The sequence below is a fragment of the Pollicipes pollicipes genome, unplaced genomic scaffold (assembly GCF_011947565.3).
Source record: "Pollicipes pollicipes isolate AB1234 unplaced genomic scaffold, Ppol_2.1 Scaffold_5724;HRSCAF=6776_pilon_pilon_pilon, whole genome shotgun sequence".
Classification (NCBI taxonomy): domain Eukaryota; kingdom Metazoa; phylum Arthropoda; class Thecostraca; order Pollicipedomorpha; family Pollicipedidae; genus Pollicipes; species Pollicipes pollicipes.
The window spans coordinates 54,674,266-54,686,265 of NW_023596746.1; the positions used below are offsets into that span (position 1 = coordinate 54,674,266).

Sequence of the window (12,000 nt, forward strand, 5' to 3'; positions counted from 1 at the left end):
CAGGTCAGGTCAGGTCAGGCTAGGTCAGGTCAGAAAAGGTAGAAAAGGTAAACGAGTCGTATTCTTCAACAGCGAACCTTAAGGAGCACATAACGCGGTACAATGCATTTGCCATGCACAATATATCTTGCGGTGGTACGCGCGGCTTTCGATGGCATAATCTGGCAAATAAAAACATTTTTTTATAATTCAAGAAACACAGTTTATTCCAGACAAAATACAGCATTGACAGTTTACAGGACGAACATGGACTTCTACGTCAAACTTTGTGAACCATTTCCCGACAACTTCAAAACATGGCTTAATTTTGCTTACTTACCTGCTCGCTAAATACTTTTCAGAGATGAAAGGATTATTTCCACTGTACCTGTGCTGGCTCTTGTTGGCGAGCTTCATTACTTTCGACCAAGTAGCACAGAGCTGCCTTTGAATCCTTGAGCTGGCTTTACGTCTGTGCAATATCATCAGCTTGCAGTCCACGCGTCCGGAAAAGCGCATGAACTGGGTAAAAATACCGGCAGAACAAAAGACGCTACATGAAGATGGCACGCCAATACCCGCAGCCCGAGCCCACGATAACCTCACCACTAGAACGTTAAGCACGGTGACTCGCCGCGGGAAGCAGGCGAGCCGTGCATCGTGGCCACGCCGCGGCGACCATCGGGGCCGCGACGGACGCCTGCATCAACGGAGGCCGCGGCTGCCGGCGCCGCTTCACCAGGGAGGCAGGGCCGCGGCGACCATCGGGGCCGCGACGGACGCCTGCATCAACGGAGGCCGCGGCTGCCGGCGCCGCTTCACCAGGGAGGCAGGGCCGCGGCGACCATCGGGGCCGCGACGGACGCCTGCATCAACGGAGGCCGCGGCTGCCGGCGCCGCTTCACCAGGGAGGCAGGGCCGCGGCGACCATCGGGGCCGCGACGGACGCCTGCATCAACGGAGGCCGCGGCTGCCGGCGCCGCTTCACCAGGGAGGCAGGGCCGAGGCGACCATCTCCCTCGGCACGCCACACCGGCCGCTTCCTCCCCCCCCCCACCCCCCCCCCCCCCCCCTCCCGTCCCCTCCGCCGCCATCCCAGACGCAATGAATGCATACTGATGCCGCACGCCCTGGACGAATCAATAACAAATGGCGGTCAGTTCCTAGAAGGCGGCAGCACGGCCCGGTTCGGAATGCCGGACGGAGCGTTCGGAAGAGAGGTAGCTGCTGCTGACACATCTCCCGATTTTCGTGCCGAAAGGTGAGAAGAATTTCGCTGACGCCTGCTGGCCGCAGATAGTCCGGCCGGCCTGTGCGGGACCGATCTCGCAAAATTGTTAAGGGCTGAATTAGCGTAATCGGGCTCTCAGAATAGAGGCCATGTCACCGCATAAACAAGACATGAGTTCAAAATTGCTGCCCACCCGCCACGGTCCATAACGTGTGAGCGATACATTAGGCTGACCTCGCGAATGCCTGCAGGTCAAATCCCAGACTTCAGGGACTGAGCATGCAACCATTTAGCAACGGGCGATATTGCACAACTCCGGCATCGCTGTGGACGCTAATTGCTTCGAGGAGGCCTGTGGGCTTCCGCGCAGTTTCGTCGTGCCAACACTGAAATGCAGCTATTACGATGCGAGCGTTGCCGCAGCACTATTGATGTGACGACGATGGGCCTGGTACGCCGCCGGTTAGTAAGGTAACAGCACGACACGAGTGGAGGACCTCACGGAGCTCGCTGCGTTCAATGACATCGAATGTTGCACACTTTCTGGACTTTTTTATTTCATCACGAGCATGAGGTTATTCTCATGTTCCTCTACATTCAATGGAATCATTACGATACGGTAATTTCCACCGCCGCTGCGTCACCCACGCTGCACGCATGGAGCAATAGGTCACCAGATTCGCTGCTCCGCCCTGACACTCAACTCTGGCTCCAATCTGACTCCACTGCGTCTCACAGCCAGACGGAGATTGTCCTGCTGAAGGCAGCACCGGCGCATCCCGAAAACACATTCCTACAGCTGAAACGAGCACGCAGACACAAACCAACACGACCTCATCACTGCCTCGACCGGCCCCCTGAGCGAACACGACGCAAGCCCGGCTGGCAACACTATCGCTCCGCTCGCGGCGGGACGCACTCGGTCACAACTCCATCCGAAGATAGCTCGGCGTCCCCGGCGGCGGGACTAGCGTCCAGCAACTGACAGACGAGCTGACCGGCCGCGCGCACCAGCCGGCCGAGCCGCGGCCCGACGCCCGCGTGCCACCGGCCGTCTCGCAAGAGGAACGGCTCCGTTCCCGGATCAGATACGGTCAGGCTGGCTTTCAAGGTGTGATTGAGCGGTAAGTCACGGCCGGAGGTCATGACGGGCGGCCAGACGTCAGGCTGATCGGAGGTCAGATGACATCGATGTCCTCATCGCTCACCGCCGAAGTTGTCGCTCCAAAACGCCCATAGAGCATAGCCACAAGTTCTACCAGGGTTATGAGCGTCCCAGAACTTCACTGGGCGAATCTGAACCGTCCATATTTCACGTGAGGTACGTTGAGAACATAACTGGTTGAAAAGTCTATCCTAGGCCGCCCGCCTGCAAGGAAGTTTTGACCGCCACCAGTGAACTTTCCTACACCGTTGGTCGAGATAGGAGATATGATTTGTCGCCGCGTTTTTCGGAGCCGGCGCCAACGGTTGTTGTTTTCCGTTGGTGAGCGAAGCGGCACGGCCGAGGCAGACAGCGGGGGGCCGCACGGTAAACAGGGCGGCTCTGAGACACGAAGCTGCGCGACCACGGTAAACAGGGCGGCGCTTAGACACGGAGCTGCGCGACCACGGTGTTGCACGGCACGGCACAGCACAGCACGGCACGGCACGGCACGGCACGGCACCGGACAGCATAGCACGGCACTGCACACCGCGGCACTCCACAGCACAGCACGGCAATGGACAGCACGGCACGGCACGGCGCGGCACGGCACGGCACGGCACAGCACTGGACAGCACGGCACTAGATAGCACTGCACAGCACAGCACGGCACTGCATTGCACAGCACAGCACTGGATAGCACTGCACAACACGGCACCGCACAGTACGGCACTGCACAGCACAGCACGGCACAGAACAGCACGGCACTGCACAGCGCTGCAATGCACAGCGTGGCACTGCACAGCACGGGCACGGCACTGCACAGCACGGCACGACCCCGCATGGCACTGCAGACGCAGTCGACGAATAAGCTACCGCCGATAAAGCAGCACGGAATGCCGGCGACACATTCTCGTTTTCTGGGCGCGTGGGCAGGGCCATTGCACACCCTGTTATGAGGTGCCAGTTTCTACCGTAACAACATTGCCGCCCGGAGGCTACAGCTCCACCCTGGGGCTCCGCGTGGAAGTCGAAGTTAATGCTAGCTGGGTTATTTCTTGCCTGGCTACACGGTTCACGCAAATCGCCTGGAACAGCCACCCGCGTGGCCGCCGTAGTCAGCATACGTAATGACGATTTGGCCTGGTCGCCAGAGGTTTGTGATTAGGATGCTGTTCCCATCGAGGACGAGTTATATCCCCCCCCCCCCCCCCCTCACGGCACCTCTGGCGTGAATTCGTCCACGCCAGGCTACAGACAGAAGCTCAACAAAGCAGATGGTGGAACACTGCGCCACACCAACCCGTCACGCACTCCAGCAGGCCCGACTCGCCCCCGTCCGGCCGAGGCCCAGCACGCCGATACGCATGCTAATGTCTGCCGCGCCAGACAGCTCGCGCCGAGCCATGCCCTCGGGCCGGGCTCCAGCGCGGGACAGCGGGCTCCAGCGCAGGACAGCGGGCTCCAGCGCAGGACAGCGGGCTCCAGCACAGGACAGCGGGCTCCTGCGCAGGACATGCCGGGCTCCAGCGCAGGACATGCCGGGCTCCAGCACAGAACATGCCGGGCTCCAACGCAGGACATGCCGGGCTCCAGCGCAGGACAGCCGGCTCCAGCGCAGGACAGCGGGCTCCAGCGCAGGATGCGCCGGGCGGCCGGAGCCGGAGGGGACCTCCTAGCTCCGGCTGTGGTGTCACCGGGACAGGCCTGGCCCGGCGAGCCGCCGCCAGTGACGGGGCGCTGTCACTGTCCCCGCCTCATCACTGACGCCATCAATGGCGGTTCACATGCGTCACATGGACGCTGCGGGTTACACGAGACACCAGCTGTTCCATTCTTCAGTCGATCGTAAGTGGGAAAGACTGGATGTGGAGCAGGTTAACCTCTGCCCCGAAGACAGCACCAGACTAGCTGCCCCTTGACGTCCAGACCTGCTCGCTACCTCGGTCAGCGGTGGTGGCCGGTTGCCAGGCAGGGTACTGGGACGCGATACAGTTGCTCCCTGACGTCCAGACCTGCCCGCTACCTCGCTCAGCCGTAGTGGCCGGTTGCCAGGCAGGGCACGGGGACGCGATATAACTCTCTGGTCGGACTGACAAGCGGCCACAGTGACGGCCCGGAAAGTCACGGGCAAGAGGAGCGCGTGATTCTTCTCACGTGGAGCCAAAAGCCGACAAAAAGACTTTCGAACGATGTTGGTTTGCATGCACGGTGGGTGTGAAATGTCATCACCGCCGCCATTTCCTTGGAGCCCCACCGTCAGCGAGCATACCGTTCATCCATCCAGCTGCCGTCGCGCCACGCTTCTATGCGGCGTGCATGTCCTAGCGCGCACAAAGCCGCGCCCCAGTCCGATCGTGCGGCACGGACACCAGGTGATCACGGAAACATCCCGTCATTAAATAATCCAGTCCTGGCAGTGCGACGGCTAATGGACCTGCACTGGCGGGCCGTGCGGCCACCGCAGTACAGGACAGGCCATTCCCAAGAGAGGACGACGACGGCCGCAGACACCGCCGCGCGGCTCCCAGCGACGTCGGGGCCGCCGTCAGCCGCCGTCTGGACCGCACGGCTGCCGACCCGGCGCCACCGACCGTCGCCTCGCCGCGACGCCATCGTAACACGGCCACACCCAGCCAGCGGCAACCCAGGCAGTCAGAGCGTACGGAGTCACTGCTTCGCCCCCAGAGCGGTGGAGACTTACGATTCTGCCGTCGCCACTGCCGAGGTCGACCAGCGGGCCGGAGCGACCCTTGAGCACGCGCAGCACGTTCATCACCTGCTCCGTGGTGGCCGGCACGTACGGCAAACACACCTGCAACCAGGCGGCGTCACACACGGTCAGCTGGGTCACACACGGTCAGCCAGGCTACAAACGGTCAGCTGGGTCCCACATGGTCGGCTGGGTCCCACATGGTCAGCTGGGTCCCACATGGTCAGCTGGGTCCCACATGGTCAGCTGGGTCCCACATGGCCAGCTGGGTCCCACATGGTCAGCTGGGTCGCACACAGTCAGCTGGGCCCTACATAGTTAGCTGGGTCACGCATGGTCGGCTAGGTCACACACGGTCCGCAGCGTCACACATGGTCAAAGACCCGGTCACAAGAGCTTGAAGAGGGGACGGACAGCGCAGGGCTGGTATGCGCGAGCCCGCAGCCCCTAGCGAAAGGCAACTGATGGTATGGGGAGTGGCCCACCTGCTGGGACATGTCCCGTACACAGTGGCCATGCGATAGTTTTGTGGCACTTGATTCTAACTTTCAATGCTTAGGGATATCATAAATGGGTGAAATCACAAGCTATTCCTCTGGCTGTCTGGGAGATATGACCACCCCTAACCGATCGGCGACCGAGCGGTCGTCAGTGACGTCACCTTTCTGAAGGCGGGCGCCACGAAGGGCCAGCTGACAACGGTAAGGCCGACGGCGGCGGCGCCCGTGATGGAGGCCATCACCAGCGCCACCTTGCTGCGCGGCCGCTCGGCAGGTGGCGCTGCCTCCAGCTCCCCTTGCAGGTCTGTGTCCATGATGCCTCAGCTGGGGTCAGGTCAGGTCAGGTCAGGTCAGCACAGTCAGGTCAGATCAGGACAGGGCAGGGCAGGGCAGGCAGGGCAGGGCAGGGCAGGGCAGGGCAGGGCAGGGCAGGGCAGGTGTCTGCTGCAGCCAGCCCAAAGCAGCTCTGCCTGTCTCTTCAGACCATATGATGGCTCAGCCTGGAAAGGAAACAAAATGGTAATGGTATTGTCATTGAATAAACAGGAGCATCCAGCAAACCGGAAAGGTATGTCATTTAGCCTGAACACTGAGTAATGCTGACATGTACATAAAAGCTTCATGCCTTTGAATGCAAACTCAGTTTTTTACCATTGATTCAAGCCAATGTGAAAGGACAGCCCTCAACTTGCTCAGAACCACATCATCCTAATTGTGGTAAATTAATTGTGGCTAGGGAATGGCTGTCTCCCATGCTTACCACAGTTACACCATAACAGCAATGCATTGCATGTACATAAGCAACAAAAGATGTGTATTTACTCCACAGTCCTTGGGAGAAAAAGGCTAAACCATCCCCTAGAGCATCTGCTGCCACTGTGACTTGTCACTTGGTCAACAATGCTAAGGTGGTAGGGAAGATAATCATGCTAACTTTGGTTGTTACACTTGTTCAAAAGCAATCTATCAATTTGCTTCTATTGCATAGTGCAGAATTGTAACCATGACCTAAGCACATACAACAGGTCTAGGGTGGCAGCCAAAAAGGTCGGGTCTAGGGTGGTAGCTTTTGGCTACCACCATGTATGCCACACTCACACAACTAAATAAGGGATACTTTTCAGCCAAATATTTCTGTCATACCACACATAATCTTTCCTCTCAATGCACTCAGTGCCCAGTTTCACTGCTGCCCACCAGCACAGGTTCAATGGGCTACAATATCTGGCAAGGCCTAAAAAACCAGCATATGACTCAGACACACAAATCTTCTGTAATGGTTCCTCTAATTGCCTTGAAACCTTCACCAATCTACTCCACGCAATCAGGTGAGTCATGGGGAGGCAATATCGAGACCTGATCTGAGGTCAAACACCTCAAAAACATGAAGCGAAACACTGTGAAACCTTAACCACTGGATGACCCATACCTGACTTTCTGTTGCAGTTCCAATATTTGGTGACCCTAGGTCAGGACAAAAGTAATTAAACTTAACAAAGTCCAAAATTCTTGCTTGCAGACAACTTGCAGCTCACAGCCTACCAGACCAATCACTGCCAAATGTTCACCATTGTATGCCGCACACCTGATGCCCACTTGCAAACCTAAATTTGGTGACCCTAGGTCAGGTCAAAAGTTGCCAAAGCTCACAAAGTCCAAAGTTCTTGCTTGCAGGCAACTTACAGCTCAGAACCTATCAGACTGAGCAGTGCCAAGACTGTACCACTGGGTCACCCATACCTGATTGCCTCTTGTAGTTCCCAATTTGGTGACTCTAGTTCAGGTCAAAAGTCATCAAGTTTCACAGTCCAAAATTCTTGCTTGCAGACTACTTACTGCTCAGAACCTACCAAACCAATCACTGCTGGTAGGTTCTGACCTATGAGTGGTCTGCAAGCAAGAATTTTGGAGTTCATAAAATCTGATGACTTTCGACCTGACCTAGGGTCACCAAATTTCAAACCGCACGGGTTACCAGGTATGGGGCAACTAATGATGAAGGTTTTACAGTGATCGCTTCGGTAGCCTCTGAAATCTAAGCTATCTGCATTTGCATGTAAAATTTTCCCTTTGCGTTTCTGAGGTGTTTGACCTCAGGTCAGGCCTCGATATTCCTCATATGACTCACCCCGTTGCACGTTGCAATTGATTGGCGAAGGCTTCAAGGTGATCGGACGAGCCGTTTCGGAAAACCTGCGCGTCCGCGTCACACGCCGGCTTTTTAGACCCCACTAGTACCAAGCAAGGTACCAAGGCCCTAACCAGTACATCTGGATTACGAACCGAGGCCACACAAACTGTGCCCCGACATCTGACTGCCATTGCAGTATGGGTGATTGGTTTTTAAGGAACGTCCCAATCCGAACCGTAAGATATGCCTTAAAAATATTGCATTATTTTGATCGTGTGTTGTTCTCACTTGGTGATAAATTTATTAAGGTAGCCATTCAGTATTGTTGGGAATGTACGTGCGGGGGAATTGCGTGATCCGTGTTGGTACTTGCCCTCTGGCATGATGTGTAGGTATTTTTAGCATTTATTCATTTTAGAAAATTGTTGTTATACAAAATGCATTATTGTTTTCAAGGGTCAGATTTGGCTAATGGTCATTTAACTTACAAATCACAGCACAGTGTCAGGTGTTATGCTACAGTTGCAGGGTTTGCATGCTGTTTGCAACTGTAGAGCCAAATTCTTTCCCCTTAGTCTGGATCTTTTTAATCCTATCCAGATGGTTTGCCCTCTGCCTTGATAATGATGAGCTCATTTTTAGCATACCATGAGCCCATTTGTAGGATGTTGTCATCTAAGCATGAACATGTTATGGATGTCATTGAGATTAAAGTGTGACATCCTGATGACTTGTACAAGCTACTGGAGCAATATGACCTAACCTGACTTGTCATTCTGAGTGGCTTTTGATAAGTGTATCCTCAAATTTCCTCTCATTTCAGATATGGCCCTGTCACAATTTTCCTGGGGAATTTTGGTAGTGATTGGTATTCTCATCTTATATTCCTGTTCCACACACTGGATTTTTGGCGAGCACCATGCAAGTATCACCCCTGTGCTGGTAGAATTTGAACATTTTGCTAACAATATTTCCTCAACATGTGCCGAGCTTGCCAAGCAGTTCTCCTCAGTGCTGGTCGTCAGCGAGTTCCCCCCATACCCGCCACTGAAGTTGGCACCCCCCTGCCTACTTCACACCACCTCTCCTTCCATCGACGTTCCCGTGCTGGAGCGCCTGCACCGCGGCCTCGTCAACACTACGCACGTGCTCCTGCTGCCCGACTTCGTAGCTGTTTCGGACTTCGCCCGGCTGGCGGCGCTGGTGAGCGGCCGGCAGGCGGCGCTGGTGGCGTTGCCGGCTGGTGCGCTGGCGTGCGAGCGCGTGCGGCTGGACGCGCGCCGCTGGACACTGGAGTATGCGGCTGCCGGGGGCCGGCGCTGTGACGGAGTCAGCGGGCCGCACGGCCTGTTGCTGCCGGCTGAGCTGCTCTGGCGGCTGGCCGACCCATTTTGCCGGCCGGCGCCCGAGTGTCTGTACGTGCAGACGGCCCGGGCCGGGCTACAGGTGGGTACCGCGTTGCCTCTGTGTGATAACAGCTTATGCTGATAACAGCGGATAATAGCTAGCAGCTGTAATGATGAGTGGATGATGTTGTGGCGCCAAGAGATGTTGGTGGGTGATGAAATTTTGACCGTTTCCTGGAGCGTCACGGCTGACCATCCAAGCTTCAATGATAGTCATACCTGTAATGGTGCATTGCGCATATTGTCTTTGGGAGCGACGTGAAACTAACATAAATAATACCACCATCGCCTTGATAAACAAAGACGTGGTGATGCTGATGAATCCTGAAGTACCCCGAGTGTCAAATATATAATTGGTACGAGTTTCCCAGTGGAGTTGTCAGTCAAGGAATACAGCAGGGCAGCCCGACGTTCCTCGACGCTGATTATCTGCGGTACGCCCCTGCGAGGCCTACGGCACATTCTGCCCATGCCAGTCAGTCATGAATCCCGCTCATTCCGCCTCTGGCACCAGCCTACGCAGTTCCCTTGTCCGTAGGTGGTCATCAGCGACGAGGTCATGCTGACGCCGACACCGTCCGCGCTGACGCAGCGGCAGCGGGACAAGCTGAGCCAGTACCGCCACCACCGGCGCGCCCAGTTCTACCGGCAGTTCGAGGTGAAGCGTGTGACGCGCGGCGGCCGCTCGCGCTGGTTCGGCTGCACGCGCGACACGGCGCGCTGCTTCGCCTCCCTGGCCGGCGACACGCCGGACTACCTGTATCGCGGCCGCTGGACACCGCCCTGCTGCCTGCGCCACCTACGCCGCACCGCGCGCCACGTGTTCGCCGCGCTGACCGCGTGCGGCGCGCGCTTCTGGCTGGAGGGCGGCAGCCTGCTGGGTGCGGTGCGCACCGGAGATGTGATCCCCTGGGACTCGGACGTGGACGTGGGCGTCTACCTGGAAGACGTGCCGTCATGCGCTCAACTCCACGCCGCCGCCAAGGCGCCCGTGCGCGACGAGCAGGGCTTCATCTGGGAGAAGGCGCCGGAGGGCCGCTTCTTCCGCGTGCAGTACAGCGCTGCCAACCGCGTACATGTTGACGTGTTCCCGTTCTACTCGCGGAACGGCACCATGACCAAGGACACGTGGTTCGCGTCGCACCGGCAGGACTGCGAGTTCCCCGAGCACTTCCTGCGGCCGCTGGAGACGATGCCGTTCGTGGGCGTGAACGTGACGGTGCCGAACCGGGCGCGCGAGTTCCTGGAGCTGAAGTTCGGCGCGGGCGTGGTGGAGCGGCCCCAGTACCCGGAGCCGGAGCGGCTGGCCTTCCCGGACGCCGAGTCTGCGGACGCGCAGGCGCTGGACGAGCGCCGGTGGGACGAGCTGTGATGGGCTGCGCTGTGGTGACTGGACGGGCTGTGTGACAAGGTGTGTTTGGACCAGTGGTGGCGCAACGGTACTGGATCAGATGCCTCACTGGAGCTGCTCTCGCTAAAGCGGCCGAACGTAGCCGCAGAGTCAGCTGCGAAAAAGGAGCAGCTCGTGCGCTGGCTGCTCCCTGTTGCTGGGTGGGCTGTCACTTGCGCTCCCGGAGGGCTTTCTGCGCGCCCCTGGCAGCCATCAGGATTAACGGGAGCACCCTTGCTGTGCGCTGACCAGCGGTAGCCCCCGCCGAGATGTCGTGGAGTGGTCTGTGCAACGACGCGGGGTGACGTGCGACTCACGCGCGGACTGGGCCTCATGTGATGACCGACCTGCAAGGGCTCGTGGACGCCATGTCTTAGGAGTAGCAGGGTATCCGTTTGTGTTACGTGCGACACGACTGCTGGTCAGCTCCGTCACTACACGAAATATTGTGCCCCACCCAGCTAAAAACGGTGGACTCGATCGGTATGCTTTTCGGAATGTTATTGCTTTGTGTTACTGCAAGCAACAATACCCCACCTGCCGCTCTCGCGCAACCCATGTTTTGGTGTTTTAACATTGGTGTCGTATTAGGGCGTGCACAGGAGTGCCCATTCCTGCCGGCTGAACCATTTGCAGTGGTTTGCTTGCAATCAGATGCCGTTCATTGCATGCCTTTGGGTTACCGCGTTAACATGATGAAAGCAAGAAAGGCTTTGAGCTCCTGGTTCACTCGTGTTCATGGGCGCAGCTTGAAACGTCGGGCATTGACAATATAAACAATATTTGCTTGATAAGGTCGTTTAACGATACCGCGTGGTGCACGGAAGGTCAACTGTCGGCATGAGAGCCCTCCCGTGTAAGTTCACCAGGTCGCGCTGGCGCGAGTTTTCAGGATTGGAGCAGTTTGGTGAAGCCAAGTGACAATCTTGCCTGCCACGTGCCATCACCGCCGCGCGCGAGGCCCTTTGGGATGAACGGTTGTAGGCATGCCGCTTGGATTTTGGTCAGGTTAGTTTACATTAGCTGTACACACGCCGTTAAAATGCTAGGCCTCTGACCTGAACAGTTCAAGACCTGTAACCTTTTTGTCAGATCCTGTTGGTCACACTCCGCTCAAAAGTTAAATGGCGTTTATTTTTCCCAGAAAATGCACCTCAAAGGGGCTTTCTACGCTGTGGTCTTACCTTAACACGCACTCGGGTGGGGGGCCAAATTGATCACCTAGAAGGTCTTTTCCAGAATGGTTTCCGAACGACGCGGCGTAGCCGCGCCAAATTTTACATGCTGTAGACAACTGAATAGCGGATCGTTTGACATCAGAAATTTAGATGTACCTTTTAAGGTCGCTGACCTATGGCAGGTCAAAGTCAGGCCATGATTTCAGCGAATGCAATTTCTAGGGAATCGTCCAATCTGATACAATAACGGAGAGCTTGGCGAAGCCATACATCTCTGAGATGCTTTCTTGGGCACCACAAATATTGAATGAGCAGATTACGTTGACTT

The 12,000-nt window shown here is 56.9% G+C and overlaps 1 protein-coding gene across 1 annotated transcript in view; it reads right to left on the reverse strand.

Moving 5' to 3' along the window:
- Nucleotides 1–7,924, reverse strand: part of LOC119103215 (ATP synthase subunit C lysine N-methyltransferase) — a 29,688-nt gene extending 21,764 nt beyond the window's left edge. Inside the window, exons 1-3 of the mRNA XM_037226658.1 lie at nucleotides 7,696–7,924; nucleotides 5,729–6,067; nucleotides 4,960–5,169 (exon numbers count right to left, since the gene is read on the reverse strand). Of these exons, the coding sequence (XP_037082553.1) occupies nucleotides 4,960–5,169; nucleotides 5,729–5,881 (363 nt within the window). The 5' untranslated portion in view covers nucleotides 5,882–6,067; nucleotides 7,696–7,924. The remainder of the gene's footprint in view (nucleotides 1–4,959; nucleotides 5,170–5,728; nucleotides 6,068–7,695) is intronic.
- Between the last annotated feature and the right edge of the window lie 4,076 nt (nucleotides 7,925–12,000).